Source organism: Capra hircus, chromosome 26 (genome assembly GCF_001704415.2).
Source record: "Capra hircus breed San Clemente chromosome 26, ASM170441v1, whole genome shotgun sequence".
Taxonomy (NCBI): Eukaryota; Metazoa; Chordata; class Mammalia; order Artiodactyla; family Bovidae; genus Capra; species Capra hircus.
Genome location: NC_030833.1, coordinates 26,739,294 through 26,760,241, shown reverse-complemented (window position 1 = coordinate 26,760,241; position 20,948 = coordinate 26,739,294). Strand labels below are relative to the sequence as shown.

Genomic DNA, 20,948 nt, shown 5'->3' with positions numbered 1-20,948 from the left:
ATTCCATTAGAGTATTTCTTATTTTGATATTGAGCTGGCTTACTCAGAACTCTGTACTTTCTGAAGAATTTTCCATGTTAGCAAGATATCCCTGAGCTACTTTTCACTGTACACAAAGCATGCTTTAATAACTTGGTTGTGTAGGGTGCTTTGTGCAGCTCTATATACAGCTGCTCTGTTCTCTCCTGATCCGTCACTCCCTCTGGTTTGGCTGGTGGCTGAGAGTAGTGGAGGGAGGTTGTTTGGCAGTGGATTGGAAAGAAGCCAGGAGTGTGTTGGTTGGTCCAGGCTTGGAGTCACACTGGCCTGGGTTAGAATCCTGACTCTGTAATTCATAGGTGTGCTTGTGCAAGTTACTTAGCTTTGCTGAGCCTCAGTTTCCTCATCTGTGAAATGGAGCTTGTGTATGAGGATTACATACATAGTGTCTGTATTTTTCAAAGCTTGTGAAACATGCTCAGGAAATGTTAGCTAGTATTATAGTGACTATTTTGTGAATAATTGGAAGCATCCTGTCTTTTCCTATTAATCCCCAAGGGATTGTTTATATGATAGGCCTAATTAATTTTTTTATGGTTCTAGGATTTCCTTTTTATTTCCTACCTCAGTGGCACTTTGGTGAGAGGAAGCTTGACTTTCATTGTCTGGCCTGACCCTTCAGCCCCAGGCTTTAAGGAGAAGAGATTAGGAGGCCCTAGATATGTGCTTGATTAAAGCATGCCCCTGCAAGAAGATCCAACCAGTCCACTCTAAAGGAGATCAGTCCTGAATATTCATTGGAAGGACTGATACTGAAGCTGAAACTCCAATACTTTGGCCACCTGATGCGAAGAGTTGACACTTTGGAAAAGATCCTGATGCTGGGAAAGATTGAGGGCAGGAGGAGAAGGGGATGACAGAGGATGAGATGGTTGGATGGTATCACCGACTCAATAGACATGGGTTTTGGTGGACTCTGGGAGTTGGTAATGGACAGGGAGGCCTGGTGTGCTGCGATTCATGGGGTCGCAAAGAATCGGACATGACTGAGCAACTGAACTGAACACTGTCTTTAGAAACCAAAGGTTCAGGCAACCTAATTCAGTCACCTGAACAAATCACTAAGATGCAAGGATCCCAGAGAGAGAGAGAGATCCAGGCGAAAGAAACATATGGACCCAGACAGGTGGCCTTTGCAGATGAAACCCTTGAGTGCTTGGGAAATTTTATATATATATATATATATATATATATATATATTCTTTTTCCAGATTATTTTCCCTTATAGGTAATTATAAAATATTGAATATAGTTCTCTGTGCTGTGCAGTAGGTCCCTGTTGGACATTTATTTTGTGTACAGTTGTATGTTAATATCAAACTCCTATTTTACCTTCTTCCTCCTTTCCCCTTTGGTAACCATAAGTTTGTTTTCTATGCCTACAGGTCTGTTTCTATTTGTATATAAATTCATTTGTATTATTTTTTTAGATTATAAGCACTATCATATGATATTTGTTTTTCTCTGATTTACTTCACTTAAGTATTATGATCTCTAGGTCTATCTATGTTGCTGAAAATGGCATAACATTATTTTATTCTTTTTTGTGGCTGAGTAATATCCCATTGTGTGTGTGTGTGTAAATACCACATCTTTATCCATTCATCTGTTAATGAACATTTAGGTTGCTTCCATGTCTTAGCTCTTGGAATTTATGTTTAAATAGATGAGTAAACAATTCCAGTGGTTTCATCACTTGTCCCTGTTGACTTCAACCATATTTAATGCTATCAAACACTTTCTACACTTTCTTCTTCTGTTATCTCAGGGCTCACAAGTTTGCTGATTCTCCTCCTTTGCTGACTGTTCCCTCTCTCTTCTTTCTTGGCTCCTTTTCCTCTTTTCTGCTTCCCTAGATGGTCACCATTCTCTGAGGCATATCTGTGAATATTGTTTTTACTGCCTTCTCCTCTGAGGATCTTGTTCTTAACCAAGGCTTTGATTTTCACCTTTATATAGATATAGTCCCAGAGGCTAATCTAGACTCTGCTGCATTTTGGATTCGTATTACTTAATACTTGTTGGTCAAGGGGATGTCCTATTGATTCCCTCTTTAAAACTGAGCTCATCATCTTCCTGAATCCAGCTCTTCCCATGGCTTGCATGCACATTTTCATGGTGTGGCAGTGTTTCCAGCTATGAAGAGGCTTAAAATACTAAAGTCATGTCTAATTCCTCCATTCTCCTCCTACTATGTCAGTAAATTCCATCTTCAGACGCTCTTGCATCTGTTCCTAACCTTATATTTTTGCCCCCAGGCATCACCTTGACTTAGGTCCTCATTTCTATTATCTTAGACCTGTGTTCTTCAAAGTGGAGCACTTGAGAAAATACTAAATTTTGGAAGAAAATATTAGAATTTATACATATATACTTATACATAGTTTAATCTCAGTCTTTAAAATGTTTTATTATATATATATTTACCTTGTAAATAATTTGAGCCATACATATATATAATAATATTATAATAAATACTATAGTAATAATATATTAATATTGCCCACCAAGAAACCCTCAATGATTTCTGCCTGTTATGTTGAAAATATAGTCATCTGCCTGTCACTCAAGACCCCTCAATCCTTCTTTTTACTCTAGTAAGTTTGCAGGCTTTCATGTTCCTGCTCTTTACCTTTATACCTTTGTTTATGTTTTTCTCTTCTTTTACTCTCCACTTGCTGTAAGAAGCAGTACATGTGTTACTTAAGAGCAAAATGGCTATATCTCAGTCTTTGAAATATTCTGTTTCATATAGGTTCAGATCTTGGTTCTGCCACTTTCTAGTTGTTTCATTTTGCAAAGGCACTGATGCTTTTGAGCCTCAACTTTCTCATCTAGCAAACAGGAATAATAACAATCAGTTCTCAGGTTTGTTTTGATGAGGTATTGAAATAACGTGCGTATTGAGCTTAGCATCATGCCTGGCACATCCATAATACCTGTTCTATAAATGGGAGCTGCTGCTATGGCTTACGATAGCTTTTCCAATTTTCTTTGTCTGATTCTCCCAAATTGTGAGATTGTGCAGGAAAGTGAATGTTGTCATAATGTAAATATGTTCAGTAATGAGTTTGCAATTTATATGACTGTTATTACTCAGACCTCCTAACCAGCATCACGTGACTAACTCCTACCCATCTTGACATCACTCGTCTCTCTTTTTCAGTAGAATTGTCCAATGTTATTAGTACCCAACAGAAAGCGCAAATACGATGTAAAGCAGTTGTTAAGTAAAACTGTAAACTTTATAAAAGATGTCAAGTCTCATGAAGTCAATGCAAGAGCTACTAGGAAAAATGATGCTATCACATACAAAGGATGAATCAGCATCTGATAGAAAAAGAAAATTTAACAAGTAAAGTATAGGTACCTCAAAAGAATGTTTTATATCAAAGGATTAATGGGATTTGGGAGGAATTAATGAGGGCTTTGAATATTTCTGCTAAGGGAAATCTTTTAAAAGTAAGTGGTTTGAGCACTTAACCAAGATACAAAAAGCATTAACCCTGAAATAAATTATGGGTAAATCTTACTAAGTACATTAAAATTAAGAATGCCTGCTCCTTTAAAGAAGTCAAAGAAAGCAAGTCACAAGCTCTGTATATCTTTATATATAAAATATATTAAAAATCATAAGTCAATAAGAGAAAGACAACTCAGTAGAAAAACAGGAAAATTATGTATGTGAACAGGCATTTCTCAGAAGAGGAAACAGGAATGATGAATAAACATGAAAAAAATGTTCAACTTTATTTTCTAAGCAGAGAAATGAAATACACAACTACGTTGAGATACAATTTTGCAATTTCTAGAGGGATAAAAGAGGTTGATCTATTGCTCTGTTATAAATCACCACCTATTTCACAGCTTAATGCAGTATAGATTATTTTATAATCTCAGTGGACCAGGAGTGTGGGTATGGCTTCGTTGAGTACTGTGCTGAGGAATGCCTGATGACATCAAGTAATGGCACGGATGTAGATCAGTGGGGATTTTTACACAACGCTTTGGAAAATTATTTTACATGGTCTTACAAAATTGCACATTCGTGTGTCTTGAAGATGCAGCAATTCCACTTTTAACTCTATGTTCTGGAAGCAGTTGTACTTCTGAGCTAGGGAATATGCACGAGAATGTTCCTAGCTACACTGTTGGTTAAAACGAAAACCTTAGAAACAGCCCGAATGCCCACCAACAGGAGTAAATTGTAGAATTCTCATTCAATAGAACATCAGGTGAACTACATGAACAGAAACACCTGATGACATCAACAAATCTTAGAACCATCATGATGAGTAAAACAAGCAAGTCAAAGGAAACTGGGTAGACTTGGCTGTGTGTTTATAAAGCTCAGAGCAAAACAAAATTAAAATAATAGGTATATGACAAAACTCTATGAAAAAAATCTGGGGAAGGATAAAAATGAGATTCAGAATGGTGCTTACCTTGACTGACGGTAATAGCAGTGTAGTCACAGGAATGGGACAGAAAAAGGAATATACTGATTCAGGTACTAATGATGTTCTATTTCATAAAGTTGGGGATTGATTAGTCCTGAGCATTCAGTTTGTTATTATGCTTTGTAGTTGTATATGGTATTGATATTCTTTTGTATGGTTGTTAAATAATAAAAATTTAAGAAAATGGTATATTGCAGAAGCTAGATAGATGAAGTTAAATCAAATTGTGCTATAAAAATGTTAGTTATGTTAAAAATCCAATCATTTAAATTGATTTTTGTTCTAGTAAGTAGTATATCATTACAATTAAAATATAAAATATTAAATAAGACAAGATAAACTTCTTTTTATGAGTTTTAGATGAGTTTTTCAAGGAGAAAAATCTCATTTGAATTTTCTTCTTTACTATTTCCTATGAAAAATGCTCACATTTCAAGTGGATAGACTTCAAGTGGCTTTAGCTATTAAATTTGTCCTTTGATAGTGAGGACCTTCTCTAATTCATGAATACAAATATTGCTGCTTCTAGTACTATGACCAAGACCAATCTGAACTATTGATATTTCCCTCTCTGTGGTCCACCAAATGAATCTCATCTCTGCCTTTGAACCTGCTCGCAAACTACACACCACGCCTACCACCTCTCTGTAGGCCTGGCATTACTGTCTTGCTTCATGGCTTATTATTTGTTTTCCCTCAACTGAATAGTAAGCTCCTTGAAGTTTTTGGCGTTACTTGTCTTTGTATGTATGATACTGGCATAATCTTATGCATGTGATTAGTACTAATCACATGTAGTGGTAGTGGTACTAAATAAAAACTTATTTGGCTTGAATTTATCTATACCTGTTTCATTACAAGCTTTAAGAAAAGACAACACTGTCATTATGTAACATGTGCTAATTCTTCACATACATTAAGTTGCTAGGTAAGGTACAAAGGTATAACAAGCCAATAGTCGTGGTAGCAAAGTTAAGGCTGATCTAGACAATTATATGCTTTGTCCAGGTCTTCTTAAACATATACTTGCATTTGGAAATAAAATCCCTTGTGAAAAGATCTCTCAAGAAAGTTTGTGTTAAAGAAGAAGAAAAAAGAAAGTCTGCATTGCTTATCTCAGAAAGCAATAGAAAGTGTTTTCTATTGTTACAAAAATGGTGAAGGTTAGTGCATGCAAATTTCTCCCATGCCTCATAAAACACTTAATCATGTACATCTGAAGCCAAGAACCACTGTGTAACCAAGTGGTTCCATGCTCATAAGGAAGTCAGCTGTGTAATTCTATTTCATCCCCAAATCTAGCATCTCCTATCCTCTCCAGGGAGCTTTACTACTTCATGACATCATAAACAAGATAGGTCCAGAGTTCAGTTTAGCTGACATTTTTGTTATAAACCTAATAAACAAGAAAGCCCCAAGGTATCAGCCATTATTTTCTCCTTTTCAAACGCTAGATAGAAATGTAATATGTTTACAAAGTTTCTAATTTATTTTCCTACTAATGAAAACAGGCATTCCTAGATAAATTAGGCAGTGTTCTGGAGTGCATTTATAGAGAGAGGGAAGCAATTTTGTTTAAAAATTTAAACCTGGCTTTAGTCTTTTGTTAAAAATTGTGGATGGGGGTGGGAAGATAGAAAAGGACTGAAGCCAAGCAAAGAGGCAAAAGTGTATTGCATTTTTAATTATGGAAAAGAGTGATGTGTGCAATTAGAATTTCTGTGTTTAAGGAAGTTGTTAAAAATGTCAGCACATTATTTAGTTGAGGACTGTAGTTAAGAATTATGCTTGCATTTTCATTCTTACATGTATCAGTATGCACGTGCACATACAAGCCAAGGTTTCAGAATTAAGTGAATGCATTTGTAAGCCTTAAGAATTAAAAAAAGTATTTGAAACAACTTGCACTATCAGGAAACCACTATAAACATTTAACTAAAAGATCAAGTGATTTCCTCAATTACATACAATATACACAATGAAAAGTTTAGCTCAAATCTATGAAACTTACAGTACTGGCTCACAGTATTGAATTATATACAAGCTCTGTTAACAGGAAGATGGTACCCAATGGCCTAATTCAAGTAAAAGTTCTCAACATAAATATATCTTACCTCTATTGATGTGTCCTACTAAAATACGATGGGCATAGTTTGCTGACAATATAAATTGCAAGCAACAAAATTACTGAGTAACTCGAATGTGTTTAGATTAGTAGTAGGGTTGAAAGGGAGCTTTAGAACAATCTGTTGTGGTTCTGACCTTAAAGCCTCATAACTCAATTGGAAAGAAAGAATGGACTCATAAAGATTAAATATTGAAGTAACACAAATGGCATCTGTTGACATTTTGGAAATGAGATTTTCTGTATACTCTGTGAAGTAGGCTTTCTCGGAAGTAGTGGTTATGGGATTAAAAAAAAAATCAACTTTGTCTGGAAGCCATTGAGGGAGCAAGAGTGAAGGCAAGATAGGTGTCTCTTCCTAGGAATGTGTGACGTCTAAACATCTGAGCAGGTGGTTTTCGCCCTGGCGGATGTAGAGAAGTGTGTGCATTTGGATCAGGAAAGGAGTTGCTTGTTGTGCACAAGTGAGTTAGTCCAAGGGTGCAGTAATTATTCCCAACGCTCGCCCAAGCAAACTGATGAGTCCAGGGTGAACAGAATCAAGGCACCGGCATTTGCTAAGCTCAGATTCAGATTAAAACAGAATACATTAGTTCCTCTTAGTCAGTTGTTGTCCCAAGTAGGTGAGCTGAGGAAGAAGAGCATTAAGTTGCACACCGAATGTGAACTACCTTCTGTTTTCAGCTGAAGAGGCAAAGCAGAAGACATGAGAAAGAAACAGATAGTGCATATAAAACCGTAGCTCGGTGGGGAAAGGAGTTCTGTGAACAACTCAATTTATTCCTCTGAATTATAGCCAGAATGGCATTGACCCTTATTTACCTAGACTGTTCAGAACATAGACTTTTAATTTATTATTAGATGAAATACAAACACCTGAAGTCTGAGTGGTTCCATATCTGGAGTTTCCAATATGGGGTTCAGACTGTCACCATGTAATGACATCATTATTTGAAGCTAATACTGTAGTTAATTTCTTACTCAGCCAATATTGACAGTGAGCCGTGCTGGTATCCAGAATCACTTGGCGGTGATTCTTGCAGCAAAAGAATCCATAAACATATCTTACAGTCTGTCCACCTGAGAGAATGGGATGTCTAGGAAGAGAGCATCGTTTCAAGGATGGAAGTAGTATGGTTAATGTTATGCTCAGCCAAAGAGAGGGCTAGTCTCTTGGTATTAATAGCTGAGCTTTTTTTCCCCCCAATATAACTGTTCATAAAATAATTTAAAGCGTGAAGCATGCTACAAAGTAATATTGATGTGCATTAAGCACAGACTCGGAATAAATAAAGAAGTGCCAACCCGAAGATGTGATATTTTGTTGGTGGGGAAATAATAAACTATTTATGATCTTCTTATGATGTTCCATTGGCATATGGTGCTTCTAACCCAGTGACAAATTAATTGACTTGGTTTAAAAAGAAATGGATGTGGCTTAATGAGGAAGGACAGGATATGTATTACAAGGCAGCTGGTTCTTCCACTGCTGGCTTATGGAGACAATATACATTGGACAGCTAATGAGTCTCTGTTGCATAAGATAGATTCTCTATATAATAGAATCGCATGCTTTGTCTCTAAATGGGGTTATTATACACACCATTGCACAATGTTTGAAGAGCTTGGTTGGCCCTTGTAGAGGGTTAGGAGAGAAATAAATTGGAAAACAATCGTACTTAAGACCTTCAATCCATCAAACACTCCATGTTTATCTAAATTACTAGCACGATCTCCCCAAATGCAAATCTGCATGATACACACGGCTAGAATGTTAATGCTGACCAGGCTTCACGTTGGTTTTATCAAAAGCTAGGTTTTCTGTTGTAAGCATAGACCCAAGTTCACGCATGTTGAAGCCTGGCAGCTCATTTCCACCACCCAGCTCCATTCCCACTTTTACTGTCTTCATCCTAAAGTATCGTTTGGTATTCTTTCCACCTACCATGACTGCACATGCATCCCTTGTGCTGGGTTATTTCACTCTCAGCACTTTTTTGACTTTGAATACTCAGGCAATTCTCATGATAATTCACTCCGTTTCTTCATTTCTTCTCCACACTTGTGGACCCTCACTACTCAGTCACTCAGTTATCCTTTAGAATAAACCTATTTCATTTCATTTTACAGCCACAATAAAACCCCAGGAAGTTACAGAAGACAGGACAAGTGGCAACATCGTCCACTCTGCGTATGAAGATTGCATGTCCTGTTAGAGGACATGGCAAGGCCTGTCCAGAGGGGCTGGGTCAACAGAAGGGGGAGCCGAGTCATACCCTGACCTCTGATTCCCTCCCGCCTGGCTTTGTACCTGGCTCCATTCTCCTGTTGGTGTTATTGTGTTGTTGTTGTTCAGTTGCTAAGCTGTGTCCAACTCTTCTCAGCTTCATGGACTGTAGTACCCCAGTTTTCCCTGTCCTTCCCTATCTCCTGGAGCTTGCTCAAATTCACACCCATGTAATCGTGTGGCCTTTAGGAATTCTGTAACTCAATCTGACCCTGGTTGGTTATGTTCAGGGCTGTAACACGTCTTCAAGCCCCAGAGGAGGTGTTGCACGGGAACAGTGATCCTTCAGTATATTACGACGAGGTTTCTGACTTGTCGAAGGAATCGCACCTACCACTCATTCTTGGTGACCTCGTGATTCTCACCTGTGAGGTGAGGAAAAGATATTTGCTTCTTGAAGGCCTTTCTGTGACTCATTGCTCCTTCCCTACCAGGAACAATTGAAAAGAATTATGCCTGTGAAACGTTTGAGGGTTTTTGGAATAAGATGACCTTTTTCTGTGTAAGACATTATTATACCCCAAACCAGATTGCTCCCTCTCACCACTGGGAGATTCTTTACTTTTCAAGTCTTCCTGTACTCTGGGTGTAGAGAACAGTGAGATTAAAGAAATGGGCAAAACAGTTTCATGGGTTTCCCCACATATTTATTACCCTCTCCAAATTGAATTCTGAAGTCTTGTCAGACGTGTTATTTTTCCAACAGAGCAGGTGTTAAGTGGCTATAGAAAATAAACTCACCTCCTGATATCTTTCTCATTGCTGACTGCATCCATTTACTGGGAAGGTTGTGAGGTGTGACAGGAGGTGTTGAACAGCAAAGGAAAATTGCCACTTTGTGATTCTATTTGTCCAAGTTTTCTTTTTCTGTGCTGGCTTTTGGGTTTCCATGTCACTTCTGGAATTGTTTCTTAAATGGTAAGTATTATTTTGATATTTGTTTCTCTAGAAGCTTATTGCCGTCTGACTAATTTTTAAGTTGAATACAGTCTAGTGAAGGTAGAGTCATGTTATTTGTAATAACTTTTCTATAATTTGGCCAGGAAAAGGAAAAATGAAAACAAATCTTAACATTGTCATCAAATAATCTGTTTTTTTGGCCAGAGAAAATAAATGTCATCTAAATAATAGGTAAAAGAAAATTCACTAACATTCACTAATTTGATGACAATGTAAGATTACTTAGCTCTAGGTAAAAATTAGTTCCCATTTGACTGAATGTTTCATTTAATGAGATGGCTATCACTTATATTTTTTTCCTTAAACATAATTAATTACCTTAAGGAAGTGAGTGTTAAGTACAGAGACAAATGAGCAGACACACCAGTCTTTATCAATGTTTGTTCACATGAGTGCAGTTTAGAGAAATGGGAATCCAGAACTGAGATGCCTTAGAAATAAATCTTTGCTCCAATGTAATATCCTTAGTTCAAGGATTTGAAAACAGGTTACAAGCAATTAAACTTCAGAGCACAAGTGGGAATTCTGTATTGTTTATTGGTTGAATTAAGTCATAGAATTATGATTTACTTTGGAATCCTAGGAAGTCCTTTCCTTTAGTTCTACAAATTTGCATATTCTAGTTTTCCTGGATTTCTACTACTCCCTCAAGCCAGTTCCAGATTTCTTTTCTTCCCCTGTCATATTTCTTAAAAGACTCACTTTCTGTGACTTCTGACTTGGTCTTCAGCCTCTGTGACCTTTGCCCCCCGTGTGTTACTCCTGCCTCTGACCAAGGTTGCCTGGTCCTCACAGCCCACCCCAGCGGCCGTGTTCAGTCTTCTGTTCTGTTTCTTGTCTTTGTCTCTTCTCTTTGATATCGCTGACCATTCAAAGCATTCCTGCCTTTTTAGACATCTGTTTTACTCTCCCTCATTCTCTTTCTCTGGGTCTCTCTCACTTACCCACCCCTTCTATGCTAGTTTTCCCAAAACTCTGGTTGCTCTGGCCCTCCCTGTAAGCCATCCCAGTTGATGGATCCACCTTCATGACTCTGGACAAGACCCATCTCTAGATCCAACATGCTCCACAATTCTCAAGTCTGAGAACTGACTTTCAACTCCTCTTCTAGGTATTCCCACAGGGCTTCAACCTTAACATTTCAGGGACCCACTGAAAGTCAGCAGAGAATGTAGTAACAGTTCCCTGCCCTCTCTCCCTATCCTCCCCTGTCCCAGTCTCTTTGTCTCTACTGCAAACACCCTCCAGACACCGAAGTGTCCATGTTAAAGACTCCGAGGTCCTCTTGGCTCCTGTTCCTTCTTTCCTCACTTGTCTGGTCATTCACCAAATCCCCCTGGTTCTACCTCAGAACTCTCTTCACATCTACCCACTTCCCCATTCTAGCGATCTTGGGTCCAGTTTTCTTCATCTTCTGCTTGTACTGGGGCTTATTCTGTTCTCTGATTTCCTGCTGGAGTTATTCCTCCGAAAACAAACCCAGATATGGCTCACCCTTGGCTCCCAGTTGCCTAAGGATGTGGTCCCAAACCACATTGCCAACCTACACCCCCAGCCTTTGGTCTCTCTTTTCCCCTCACCTTCCCAGTGCACCTGCTGAATTGGACTTCAGGGCAGTTCAGTCCCTCAGTCATGTCCGACTCTTTGTGACCCCATGGGCTGCAGCATGCCAGGCCGCCCTGTCCATCACCAACTCCCAGAGTTTACTCAGACTCGTGTCCATAGGGTCAGTGATGCCATCCAACCATCTCATCCTCTGTGTCCCCTTCTCCTCTCACCTGCAATCTTTCCCAGAATCAGGGTCTTTTCAAATGAGTCAGTTCTTCACATCAGGTGGCCAAAGTACTGGGGTTTCAACTTCAACATTGGTCCTTCCAATGAATATTCAGGACTGATTTCCTTTAGGATGAACTGGTTGGATCCCCTTGCAGTCCAAGGGATTCTCAAGAGTCTTCTCCAACACCACAGTTCAAAAGCATTAATTCTTTGGTTCTCAGCTTTCTTTATAGTCCAACTGTCACATCTCTACATGACCACTGGAAAAACCATAGCTTTGACTAGACGGACCTTTGTTGGCAAAGTAATGTCTCTGCTTTTTACTATTCTGTCCAGGTTGGTCATAGCTTTTCTTCCAAGGAGCAAGCGTCTTTTAATTTCATGGCTGCAGTCACCATCTGCAGTGATTTTGGAGTCCAAAAAAAACAGTCGGTCACTGTTTCCACTGTTTCCCCATCTATTTGCCATGAAGTGATGGTACCAGATGCCATGATCTTAATTTTCTGAATGTTGAGGTTTAAGCCAACATTTTCACTCTCCTCTTTCACTTTCATCAAGAGGCTTTTCAGTTCTTCTTTGCATTCTGCCATAAGGGTGGTGTCATCTGCATATCTGAGGTTATTGATAATTCTTCTGGCAATCTTGATTCCAGCTTGTGCTTCATCCAATCCAGCGTTTCTCATGATGTACTCTGCATATAAGTTAAATAAGCAGGGTGACAATATACAGCCTTGACGTACTCCTTTTCCTATTTCAAACCAGTCTGTTGTTCCATGTCCAGTTCTAACTGTTGCTTCTTGACCTGCATACAGATTTCTCAGGAGGCAGGTCAGGTGGTCTGGTATTCCCAGCTCTCTCAGAGTTTTCCCCAGTTTATTGTGATCCACACAGTCAAAGGCTTTGGCATAGTCAACAAAGCAGAAATAGATGTTTTTCTGAAACTCTCTTGCTTTTTTGATGATCCAGCGGATGTTGGCAGTTTGATCTCTGCTCCCTCTGCCTTTTCTAAAACCAGCTTGAACATCTGGAAGTTCATGGTTCACATATTGCTGAAGCCTGGCTTGGAGAATTTTGAGCATTACTTTACTAGCATGTGAGATGAGTGCAATTGTGCAGTCATTTGAGCATTCTTTGGCATTGCCTTTCTTTGGGATTGGAATGAAAACTGACCTTTTCTAGTCCTGTGGCCACTGCTGAGTTTTCCAAATTTGCTGGCCTGTTGAGGGCAGCACTTTCACAGCATCATCTTTCAGGATTTGAAACAGCTCCACTGGAATGCCATCACCTCCACTAGCTTTGTTCATAGTGATGCTTTCTAAGGCCCACTTGACTTCACATTCCAGGATGTCTGGCTCTAGATGAGTGATCACACCATCATGATTATCTGGGTCATAAAGATCCTTTTTGTACAGTTCTTCCGTGTATTCTTGCCACCTCTTCTTAATATCTTCTGCTTCTGTTAGGTCCATACCATTTCTGTCCTTTATCGAGCCTATCTTTGCATGAAATGTTCCCTTGGTATCTCTAATTTTCTTGAAGAGATCTCTAGTCTTTCCCATTCTCTTGTTTTCCTCTATTTCTTTGCACTGATCACTGAAGAAGGCTTTATTATCTCTCCTTGCTATTCTTTGGAACTCTGCATTCAAGTGGGTATAACTTTCCTTTTCTCCCTTGCTTTTTGCTTCTCTTCTTTTCACAGCTATTTGTAAGGCCTCCCAGACAGCCATTTTGCTTTTTTTGCATTTCTTTTCCATGGGGATGGTCTTGATCCTTGTCTCCTGTACAATGTCACGAACCTTAGTCCATAGTTCATCAGGCACTCTATCTATCAGATCTAGTCCCTTAAATCTATTTCTCACTTCCACTGTATACTCATAAGGGATTTGATTTAGGTCATACCTGAATGGTCTAGCGGTTTTCCCTACTTTCTTCAATTTAAGTCTGAATTTGGCAATAAGGAATTCATGATCTGAGCCACAGTCAGCTCCTGGTCTTGTTTTTGTTGACTGTATAGAGCTTCTCCATCTTTGGCTGCAAAGAGTAAAATCAATCTGATTTCGGTGTTGACCATCTGGTGATGTCCATGTGTAGAGTCTTCTCCTGTGTTGTTGGAAGAGGGTGTTTGCTATGACCAGTGCATTTTCTTGGCAAAACTCTTATTAGTCTTTGCCCTGCTTCATTCCGCATTCCAAGGCCAGATTTGCCTGTTACCTCAGTTGTTTCTTGACTTCCTACTTTTGCATTCCAGTCCCCTATAATGAAAAGGACATCTTTTGTGGGTGTTAGTTCTACAAGGTCTTGTAGGTCTTCATAGAACCATTCAACTTCAGATTCTTCAGCATTACTGGTTGGGGCATAGACTTGGATTACCATGATATTGAAAGGTTTGCCTTGGAAACGAACAGAGATCATTCTGTCGTTTTTGAGACTGCATCCAAGTACTGCATTTCAGACTCTTTTGTTGACCATGATGGCCACTCTATGTCTTCTAAAGGATTCCTGCCCGCAGTAGTAGATATAATGGTCATCTGAGTTAAATTCACCCATTCCAGTCCATTTTAGTTTGCTGATTCCTAGAATGTCGACATTCACTCTTGCCATCTCTTGTTTGACCACTTCCAATTTGCTTTGATTCATGGACCTGACATTCCAGGTTCCTATGCAATATTGCTCTTTACAGCATCGGACCTTGCTTCTATCACCAGTCACATCCACAAGTGGGTATTGTTTTTTCTTTGGCTCCATCCCTCCATTCTTTCTAGGGTTTTTTCTCCACTGATCTCCAGTAGCATATTGGGCACCTACTGACCTGTGGAGTTCCTCTTTCAGTATCCTATCATTTTGCCTTTTCATACTGTTCATGGGGTTCTCAAGGCAAGAATACTGAAGTGGTTTGCCATTCCCTTCTCCAGTGGACCACATTCTGTCAGACCTGTCCACCATGACCCACCCGTTTTGGGTTGCCCCACGGGCATGGCTTAGTTTCATTGAGTTAGACAAGGCTGTGGTCCTAGTGTGATTAGATTGACTAGTTTTCTCTGAATATGGTTTCAGTGTGTCTGCCCTCTGATGCCCTCTTGCAATACCTACCATCTTACTTGGGTTTCTCTTACCTTGGGCGTGGGGTATCTCTTCACGGCTGCTCCAGCGAAGTGCAGCCGCGCTCCTTACCTTGGAGGAGGGATATCTCACCACCACCGCCCTTCCTGACGTTCAAAGTGGAATGGCTCTTCCACCGCTCCTTGGACGTGGGGTTGCTCCTCCTGGCCCCCACCCCTGGCCTCGGGTGCCGCCCCTGGCCTTGGACGCCGGGTAGCTCCTCCCGGCCGCCATCCCTGGCCTTGGACATGGGGTAGCTCCTCTCGGCCGTTTCTGCGCCATTGCAGCCTGACACTCTAGGCTGCTGCCCCTGACCTTGGACGTGGGGTAGCTCCTCTTGGCTGCACTTACTGCGCCGGCCGCGGCTGCCTGCGCTTAGTGCACCGGCTACCATCGTGATTATCTGGGTTGTGAAGATCTTTTTTGTATAGCTCTGTGTATTCTTGCCACGTCTTCTAATATCTTTTGCTTCTGTTAGGTCCATACCATTTCTGTCCTTTATGTACTCATCTTTGCATGAAATATTCCCTTGGTATCTCTAATTTTCCTGAAGAGATGTCTAGTCCTTCTCATTCTGTTGTTTTCCTCTATTTCTTTGCATTGATCACTGAGGAAGCCTTTCTTATCTCTCCTTGCTATTCTTTGGAACTCTACATTCAAATGGGTATATTTTTCCTTTTCTCCTTTGCCTTTTGCTTCTCTTCTTTTCATAGCTGTTTGAAAGGCTGCCTCAGACAACCATTTTGTCTTTTTGCATTTCTTTTTCTTGGGGATGGTCTTGATCACTGCCTCCTGTACAATGTCATGAACCTCTGTCTTTGGTTATTCAGGCACTTTGTCTATCAGATCTAATCCCTTGAATCTATTTCTCACTTCCACTGTATAATCATAAGGAGTTCGATTTAGGTCATACCTGAATGGTTTAGTGGTTTTCCTTACTTTCTTCAATTTGAGTCTGAATTTGACAATAAAGAGTTCATGATATGAGCTACAGTCAGCTCCCGGTCTTGTTTTTGCTGACTGTATAGAGCTTCTCCATCTTTGGCTGCAAAGAATATAATCAATCTGATTTTGGTATTGACCATCTGGTGATGTCCATGTGTAGAGTGTTCTTTTGTGTTGTTGGAAGAGGGTGTTTGCTATGATCAGTGTATTCTCTTGGCTAAACTGTATTAGCCTTTGCCCTGCTTCATTCCATATTCCAAGGCCAAATTTGCCTGTTACTCCAGGTTTCTTGACTTCCTACTTTTGCATTCCAGTCCCCTATAATGAAAAGGACATCTTTTTTGGGTGTTAGTTCTAGAAAGTCTTGTTGGTCTTCATAGAACCATTCAACTTCAGCTTCTTCAGCATTACTGGTCAGGGCATAGACTTGGATTCCTGTGATATTGAATGGTTTTCCTTGGGAATGAAGAGAGATCATTCTGTCATTTTTGAGACTGCATCCAAGTACCTTGGACTACCTTTCCCCTGTTCTATCACTGAACCTTGGCATAAAAAGCTCTTCTTTTCTCTCTCCACTTGGGGAAAAATCCTACTCATTCCTCAAGGGAGAGTTCAAATGACATTTTTATGAAATTTCCCCCAACTCCTCCAAATAAGAGTTAGTCTCTCCCTGCTTTTATTGGCCATAATACTTTGTCAAAATTTTCTGTCATCGTTGTCTCTCAGTCATGTGATCATAAGTTTAGGCAGAGAGAGATGTTTTCTTGCTCATTTGTCTTATTATTCTTATCCAAATGCTGCGCACATCCTGGGTCCTTGATCAGGGTTGCGATATGCACAATTTTCAAAAACTGAAATATGGTTGATGTACAATATTATGTGTATTTCAGGTGTACTACATAGTGATTTGACATTTGCATATATTATGAAGTGATCGTGACACTAAGTCTAGTAACCATCTGTCCTCACACTAAGTTGTTACAATATTATTAACTAGTTTCCTTGTCCTGTATGTTATATCCCCATGGCTTATTTGTTTTATAATTGGTGGCTTCTAACTCTTAATCCTCTTCAGCTAAGGATCCCTCTAGCCCCCTCCCCACTGGCAACTACCCAGTTGTTCTTTTTATCTATGTTTTGTTTTGCTTGTTTTGTTTTTCAGATTCTACCTTTAAATGAGATCATATGGTATTTGTCTTTCTCTGTCTGACTCATTTCACATAGCATAATGCCCTCTAGGTCTATCCATGTTGTTGTAAATTGCAAGATTTTATTTTTTTATGGCTAGTAATATCACTTTGTATACATATAATGCATCTTCTTTATCCATTTGTCTATCAGTGAACACTTAGGTTGCTCCCATAGCTTGCCTATTACAAATAATGCAGCAATGAAAATTGGTATGCATATATCTTTTCAAATTAGTGTTTTTGTTTTCTTAAGGTAAATACTCAGAAATGAAATTGCTGAATCATCTGGTAGTTCTATTTTTAATTTTTTGTGGAACCTCCACACTCTTTTCTAATTTACAAATTGGCTGCACCAATTTATAGTCCCACTAACAGTGCACAAATACTCCCTTTTCTCCACATCCTCACCAACACTTTTTGTTTATTGTCTTTTCTGATGATAGCCATTCTGAGTTGGTATCTCATTGTGGTTTTGGCTCAGAGGTTAAAGCGTCTGCCTGCAGTGTGGGAGACCTGGGTTCAATCCCTGGGTCTGGAAGATCCCCTGGAGAAGGAAATGGCACCCACTCCAGTATTCTTGCCTGGAGAATCCCATGGACGGAGGAGCCTGGTGGGCTATAGTCCATGGGGTCGCAAAGAGTCAGACACGACTGAGCGACTTCACTTTCTTTCTTGCACTTAATGGTTTGTGATGTTGAGTATCTTTTCATGTGTCTGTTGGCCATCTGTATGTCATCTTTGGAAAAATGTCTATTCAGGTCCACTGTTTTTTAGCTGAGTGAGTCACTTAGGTTTTTATTTTTTGATGTTGAGTTGTATGAGTTCGTATATTTTGGATATTAACCCCTTGTTAGCTTTATTATTTGCAAATATCTTTTCCCATTGAGTAGATTGCCTTTTTACATTGGTTGATAGTTTACTTTTCTGTGCAAAAACATTTTAGTTTGATGTAGTTGTGCTTGTTTATTTTTGTATCCCTTGCCTGAGGAGATAGATCAAAAAAAAAAAATGTTTGTAAAGACTGATGTCAAAGAGTTTACTGCCTGTTTTCTTCCAGGAATTTTCATGGCTTTAGGTCTTGCATCTAAGTCTTTAATCCATTTCGAGTTTACTTTTGTATATGGTGTGAAAAACTAGTTTAGTTTGATTCTTTTGCATGCGCCCTGTGCAGTTTTTCCAGCACCATTTATTGAAGAGGATGTCTTTTCCCCATTGTATATCCTTGCCTCCTTTGTCATAGTTTAATTGACAATACAAACATGGGTTTATCATCCTCTCTCCTTCTAATCTAAATGATAATCTTTCTGGGTAGGTAATTCTTGATTGTAAGTTTTATCCTTTCATCACTTTGAATATATTGTGACACTCCCTTTTGGCATGCAAAGTTTCTTCTGAAAAGTCAGCTGATAATCTTATGGAAGTTCCCATGTATATAACTAGTTGCTTTTTTCTTGTTGCTTTTAATATATTCCTATTATCTTTAATTTTTGCCATTTTACTTACAGTGCATCTCGCTGTGGTCCTGTTATGATCGATTCTGTTTGATACTACTCCCTGTGCTTCCTGGACCTGGCTGTCTGTTTTCTGTTCCAGGTTGGGAAGTTTTCAGCTATTATTTCTTCAAATATTTTCTCTGCCCCTTTCTCACTTCTCCTTCTTGGGACCCCTATAAGGCAAGTGTTATTACTCTTGTTGTTATACCAAAGTTCTCTTAAACTAGTACTCAGTTTTTTAAAAAATTCATTTTTTTCTTTTTAGCTTTGGTAATTTCTACTACTCTGTCTTCCAGTTTATCATTCCTTTGTATCATCTAATCTGCTGTTGATTCCTTATAGTGTTTTTTTGTTTGTTTGTTTCTTTTCATCCCAGTTTCACTTTCATGCTTTGGAGAAAGAAATGGCAACCCACTCCAGTATTCTTGCCTGGAGAATCCCAGGGACAGAGGAGCCTGGTGGGCTGCCATCTATGGGGTCGCACAGAGTTGGACACGACTGAAGCGACTTAGCAGCAGCAGCGGCAGCAGCAACATTGTATTCTTCATCTGTGTTTGGTTCTTTATATTCTCTAATGCTTTGTTGAAATTTTTACTGCATTCATCCATTCTTCTATCAAGTTCAGTGAGCATCTTTATGATTATTACCTTGAGCCCTTTGTTGAATAGATTGCTTATCTCCACTTCCTTTAGTCATATTTCTGAGGTTATGTCTTGTTCTTCCATTTGGAACATATTCCTCTGTCTTCTCCTTTTTCTCAATTCTGTGTTTGTTTCTATGTGTTAGGTATATTGGTTACCTTTTCCAGTCTTGGGAAAATTGCCTTATGTAGGAGATCTCGTTTGGAACAACACATTCCCCTCTGGTCACCAGAGCTGTATGCTCCAATGGTACACCCGTGTGGACTACGTGTCCTCCTGTCCTCCTGTGTGCCCTCATAAGGCTGACTGCTGTGAGCATGCTGGTAGATGAGGGTGGTCCCTGGCCAGGCTGACTGTGAGGCCACTCCTCTTGCGGTGATTGCCAGTCCCCTGGAGGGCAGGCTTTCCATGTGGTTGGCTGCACAGCCTGGGGATTGCGAGGCTGCTGCCGACCAGCTGATGGGCAGGGCCAGGACCCTCTATGGCTTGATGCTCAACTGGATGAGTCTACGAGTGAGTGTAATCAGTGTGGAGCTGAGAAGGACCTTAGGATGATCCCAAAGCATCCCGAACATGCTGTTAAAGTCATTGTCCTTGTCTTGATGGGACTGTTTATCTCCATCTCTGGTTATGCTCTCCACCAGGAAAAGGAGAAACTGTATGTGGAGCTAAAGCACATCCTGGCTCGGCAGCCTGGGCCCGAGGCTGCGGAGCAGCTGCAGATCTATCGCCACACGCTGCGGGAGAAGACCAAGCAGCTTAAAGTAAGTGGTAGCCTCTGCACCTTCCTAGCTGAAGGATGGCCACACTCTGGGGAGCACCCCTGGACAAGGCTACCGCCGTGGCCCGAGGAGCCAGTCTCTCAAAGGCTGCAGTCTATTGAAATCAGCTTTTTTAGCACTCCAGTCCCAGGCAAGCCTCAAAGGTACCCCTCTGCTCCTAGACTAATAGACCCCCACAAAACAGGTAGACGAACAAGTGGAGAAACAGTTAGAGAGAGGATGATGGCAATGGAATGGAAATTTGGGGAGTAGGGTTTGTGTGGATTATCTCAACACGATTTGGAGGATTTGGATGGTGGGGAAGAACAGAAGAAATATTTTAACACTATGGCCCACTAAAGCAGACCGCTGTGTCAGAGCAGGTTTTTACTATTTATCCACCTGAAATAAAGGTGCACAAAAGCACAGGCCCTTCCCCTGTCCCCAAGGGCCTTGCTTCAGGACTATCTAAATAAGTAGTCATGAAGGGGAAGTCAAATCCTTTTAGGGTTCTGTTAGCATAAGTTCTCTTCTAAGTGACACAAGAACCTTAGCTGGGGCGATGGAATGTGTTACAATTACACATTTTAAGGTTTTCTCAAAAACCATGTGTTCCCACTCTATTTTCAGCTTTACCTCCTAAAAAAGTACTTAGATATTCTTGGCATGCTAGGGAAGCCGTATACACACACAGGCACAGACTGTAGCGTATGCTAGCTGAATTCTGGCATTTACCTGTGCAACGATGGTAATAGTCATTGCCTTTCTGCCTGGGGTAAAATAAGTGCTGTGAGACTAATATGGTACTAATCCTTTCACAAAGCCAATGTTGTAAAATCACGTCCTTTTACTTTAAAAAGGCAGATGAGACAGAAGTGTATAAGCATTAATTTTCAACTTACCACTTTAAGCATTCGTTTTACATGACTATCCTGAGACATAATTTGAGTTTTGCAAGAGGCATAATCTTTTGATTATTTTCATCCATTTAAACAATTGAATATAACAAGCAAAATCTTATTTTCTCAGAAGTTGGGTGTAGATGAGAAAAGCACATGTCTCTCTTTACATTACTGTCAGAAAGGCACTCTTAGCAATGGGCTGCATTCAGTGGTTCATGGGAGGATTTTGTCACTTTAACCCTTTATCTCAGGGTATACAGATGTTTTTCT

General features: G+C 39.9%; 1 protein-coding gene across 1 annotated transcript in view; it reads left to right on the top strand.

The window, feature by feature from the left end:
• CFAP58 (cilia and flagella associated protein 58) overlaps positions 1-20,948 on the top strand; it is a 112,795-nt gene that overhangs the window by 82,938 nt on the left and 8,909 nt on the right. Inside the window, exon 16 of the mRNA XM_018041736.1 lies at positions 19,660-19,779. Coding sequence (XP_017897225.1) covers positions 19,660-19,779 — 120 coding nt within the window. The remainder of the gene's footprint in view (positions 1-19,659; positions 19,780-20,948) is intronic.